The sequence below is a fragment of the Impatiens glandulifera genome, chromosome 9 (assembly GCF_907164915.1).
Source record: "Impatiens glandulifera chromosome 9, dImpGla2.1, whole genome shotgun sequence".
Lineage (NCBI taxonomy): Eukaryota > Viridiplantae > Streptophyta > Magnoliopsida > Ericales > Balsaminaceae > Impatiens > Impatiens glandulifera.
The window spans coordinates 13,627,611-13,632,560 of NC_061870.1; the positions used below are offsets into that span (position 1 = coordinate 13,627,611).

A 4,950-nucleotide genomic window follows, 5' to 3' on the forward strand; every position below is an offset into this window, starting at 1 on the left:
CATACCTTTACATGTTGGAAAAGTGTAATCCTGGTACCATAACCGACAAACAGACAGACGTGCTCGGCCACTTCAAGTATATGCTCATGTCCCTAGGCCTCTCAAATAGGGGTTTCAAATCCTTTTGCCGTCCTGTATTATGTGTTGATTCTAGTTTTCTTAAGCACAAGGTGGGTGGTCAATTATTGGTGGCTATTGCATTGGATGCGAATGAACAACTATATCCTGTCACATTCGGCGTTGTTGATTCAGAGACTAATAACTCCTGAACTTATTTCATGCAAAAACTGAGAGACGCAATTGGATTAGTTGATGATCTCGTCTTCGTATCCGACAGACACCCAAGCATCGCTAATGCCTTGTGTGCTGTTTTCCCAGAAGCAGACCACTGTGCGTGCACATATCACATAAAAATGAATATTGTTGCCAAATTCAAAAGTGATAAGTGTCATGCGGAGTTTGATTCGGCTTCAAGGGCGTACACTATCCACGAATTTAATCGGTGGTTTGACAAGATCAAGGTTAAAGATCACAGGATTGCTGCCTATTTGGAAGAAATTGGGTTCCAAAGATGGAGTAAAGAATTTTTTCCCGGTAAGCGATACAATCAACTCACAAGCAATTATGCTGAGAGTTTCAATAGTCAGAGTAGGGAAGGCAGAAAGTATCCCATTTCAGAAATGGCTGAGTATTTAAGATTCACAATATAACATTGGTTTAACGATAGAAGAGAAAGAGCGTTTAATCACGAAGAAGTTTTATCTCCAAATTATGAGAAGGTGTTACGTGAGGGATTCGAGAAGGCCAAATTCTATACAGTCCACTCGCTTAACCAATTCGAGTTTTATGTGCATGACAATCAGTCCCATTTCAAAGTCAATTTGAAAGACATGAACTGCACTTGTAGAGTATTCGAAGTTTCGGGTCTTCCTTGTACGCATGCAATGGCTGCTGCCCGTAGTCGGAATTTGGTTTCTTATGACTTCTGTTCAAGGTATTAATATTTAGCTCACGTGTTCATTCTGTTTAACCAATTAATAATTCGTTATATTTTCCCTGCACACAGGTATTACACAACTGAGTGTTGGATAAATTCATATGCCGAGACATGTTATCCTCCCGGTAATGAAGAAAATTGGGATGTTCCCGAACATATCAAGCAACGTTCGTGTCTTAAACCAAATGTGAATGTTAAGAAAGGCAGGCCACAAACAAAGCGTAGGTCATCCCAGGGTGAGGTCCGTAAGGTCCCGAGACGATGCAGCTCATGTGCTGGGCTTGGACATAATAGGGCAACATGCAAAGTAGTGATGCCTGCACCATCTACTGCACGAGCTTCATCATCTAAGCAGCATGACTCATCATCTCAACAATATGAACCTTTAGCTTGATAGATACTATGTTGTAATATATGTTGTTAATTGAACTATGGTACTGGTAAGATACTATGCGTAAGATACTATGTTGTTAATTCAGGTTTAAAGTTTATGTTGTATGTTCTAGTAGTAGTATATGAGTAGGGAAACGATGAGTAATAACTTAGCGAAACGAAGAGTACTTAGCGAAACGGGAGGTACTTCGCGAATCGGGAGGCACTTCGCGAATCGGGAGGCACTTAGCGAATTGAAGAGTACTAACTTAGCGAAAGGAAGGCTACTAACTTAGCGAAACGATGACCCCAACTTAGCGAAACGAAGAGTCAATTCGAGGTTATCTTTTTTGTACGTTGAAGGGTCAATTCAAGGGTTACACTTGTTTTTTACGTTGAAGGTTTTCTGCAATTCAAGTTCAAAATAATTTATCATCCAACTTCCAAAATATTCATCAAGGTTTACAATACATCAAAATAAGTTATCCAATTTACACAATTTACTTCAAAATAATGTTTACACTAAGGTTCGATAATCTGATGGAATAACCTGACCGCCATCTTCTGCCTAAAAAACTCCATGTTTTCTGAGGTCACATTGTGCACGGCTTGATTAGCGGTCAAGTGTTCCATATACATTAGCGTGAAGACCCCACAGTCCCCGCTCTCTGTTGCCCGTGGGACTTCTCCAACCTTAGCTGCAGCGGTTTTCACTTTGGGGTGTGGTAACCGTTTGTAAGTCATTGGTTGGATGGAGCCTTCGAAGTTGAATTTGGGGTGTGGTAACCGTTTGTAAGTCATTGGTGAAAATCATCATTGTCATCATTGTCATCTCCTCCCATAATTTCCTCATTTGTCTGTGCCTTCACATCCACACTCTTCTCATCCTTCACCTTCACATTCAAATCCTTCACCTTCAGTTTCAGATCAACCTCCACATCATCCACCTTAGCCACACCATCCAGCTTCTCACCGTCCTCCACTTTAGCCTCATCCTCCATCTTTACGTCCTCCACCTTCGCATCGTTCTCTTTTCGTTCATCCTCCACCTTCTCACCGTCCTCCAACTTAGCCTCATCCATCTTCTCATCATCATCCACCTTCTCATCGTTCTCCACCTTCTGTTCGTCCTCCACCTTCTCACCGTCCTCTTTTTGTTCATCCTCCACCTTCTCATCGTCCTCCTTTACATCGTCTTTCTTCCCATCATTCCCATCATTCACCTTCTCATCATCCCCCATAGTCTCCTGCATCGCTATCATCTCCTACAAAATAGGCAAAATTCTGGTCAGTACAAACTTAGCGAATAGACAAGTACTTTGCGAAACGACAAGTACTAACTTAGCGAATCGACAAGTACTTAGCGAAACGACAAGTACTAACTTAGCGAAACGACAAGTACTAACTTAGCGAAACGACAAGTACTAACTTAGCGAATCGACAAGTACTTGGCGAAACGATAAGTACTAACTTAGCGAAACGACAAGTACTTGGCGAAACGACAAGTACTAACTTAGCGAAACGACAAGTACGCAGAATACCTCTTTCTTCTCCTCCTCCTGTTCAACCTTGCTCTTCTCAACTTCGACATCCTTCTTAGAATCCTTAACCTGCAAAATAGGTACTGGTCAGATCAGATATGTACTTAGCGAAATGAAATGTAAAGTGCAAAATTCAATATCTCCATACCTCAGTAGTCTTTTCCTCTTCGACCTTCACAGCTTTCTTAGAATCCTTCTTCTTACTCTTCTTCTTCTTTATATTCTCCTCCATATCATCCAATCTGGTTAATAATATGGACATCCTTTTGTTGGATTTATCTAACAACTGTTTGGACATATTAAAAACCATCTTCTTGAACGACTCAAGGTGAATTTCTTGGATTGTGATTTTTAGCTCTTTGATGAGCTCTGTTTTCAGCTTTTTCATCTCCTCTTTCATCTCTATTTTCAGCTCCTCCTTCATCTCATTAAATTCACATCCAACAGAAGGTGTCTCAGCCCGAGGACTTGAGGTCGCGGAGGGGGGAGTAAGAATGCGGGCAGGAATCGATTCATAAGCAAGCTTCTTCTTCAAGTTGGCTGCTTCTTTAAGAGTAGCATCAGCCTTTCTCTTCCTCGTGGCAGGTTTGGGGGGATTCGGAGTAACTTCTTCATGTTCACTTTCTTCATCTTCATCAAAATCATCTTTTATTACCTTCCCATCAGTAAATCCCTCAAAAAAATCATCAATTGTCTCGTCGATTTGCTCAAATACCTCACCACTGTATAACCTCTTCTCCATGGAGGACTCTTCCATCTCAGTCACATCCGTGGTCTCTAGGGCAGTCTTTACCTCGATCGATGTGTTTTTCCTATTGGAATGATAGAGTAACAACCTTGGGCGTAGAGGGTCATTAATCTAATTCCTTCTGGCGAATTTAGGGATAAAGTTTTCGATGACCTCATACGTCCACACTTGAAGTGCCAATGCGAACTCATAGATGTTATATGCAAAAGGAGCATAAGGATCTTCAGCCTTCTCTTTCTTGTCAAAATATGAGGTACTGAGATGTTTCATGTTCTTGTTTAAACCCTTGAGGGTGGCTCTAAAGGTGACTTTCCCCATGGATATTGGAGGAAAGTGTCCTTGTCTTCCACCATGTTGAGTATTTTTGGAAATATAACTCTTTTTGGGTCAAATGTGAATAGGTACTAGCAAATCAGGCATATCAGCCCCATCTTAAATGCATCTTCCTTGTCTTTGCATTTGAAAAAAGCTTTCTCGAAGTCGCACATTTTCACACTCATGCTCCCTTTAAAGTATTTCACCGAGAGAGGTGGACAACAGCGCAATTTTTCTTGGTCCAACTCAGGATAAATGCCGAAACATAGGCCGATAACCAACGCATACTCCTTCATACCAAATACAAGCTTTTGCCCATTCACCATGAAAGTTATCTCCTTGGAGTTTGAGCTTAACCTCCTCATCAACATATGATGTACAATAGTTCCTGAGAACTACAAGAGGGGGCTGTGAATAATGATCTGAACTGGGTATTGTACACACTCTCCAGAAGATCCATTTCCTCGAACTTATTAACAATCTTCTTCAGGGTGAGGGCACTTTTCCACGAAATCCGACCGGGAAACTCAGTCACAGTTGTTTCTGCCATCTACAAAAGGAACAACATCATAAAAAATGTAAGAACAAACACATACACCATAAGAACTTAGCGAATCGGGAGGTATCTCTCGATTCGCTAAGTACCTCCCGATTCGCTAAGTACTTAGCGAATCGGGAGGTACTTAGCGAATCGCTAGGTACTTAGCGAATCGGGAGATACTTAGCGAATCGAGAGGTACCTAGCGAAACCGTTAACTGAACATAAGACAACATTAACCATACATAACTAATCAGAAACAAACAATAAAACTTAACATGCAAAAACCCTAAACAAAAAATCTGAAACAAACACCTAAACTTAACATGCAAAGACCAAAATCCATAAACAAAAAACCAGAAAATGATCGGCCACCACTAGGTATTTAGCGAATCGCTAGGTACTTACCGAATCGGGAGGTACCTAGCGAAACCCTAAT

At 41.1% G+C, this 4,950-nt stretch overlaps 1 protein-coding gene across 1 annotated transcript; it reads right to left on the reverse strand.

Moving 5' to 3' along the window:
* Positions 1-2,166: 2,166 nt before the first annotated feature.
* Positions 2,167-3,652, reverse strand: LOC124915835 (DEK domain-containing chromatin-associated protein 4-like). The gene is made up of 3 exons (XM_047456583.1): positions 3,626-3,652; positions 2,539-2,634; positions 2,167-2,490 (listed from the first exon to the last, which is right to left on the reverse strand). Exons 1-3 carry the CDS (start codon positions 3,650-3,652, stop codon positions 2,167-2,169), a joined length of 447 nt encoding a protein of 148 aa, XP_047312539.1.
* Positions 3,653-4,950: the final 1,298 nt, after the last annotated feature.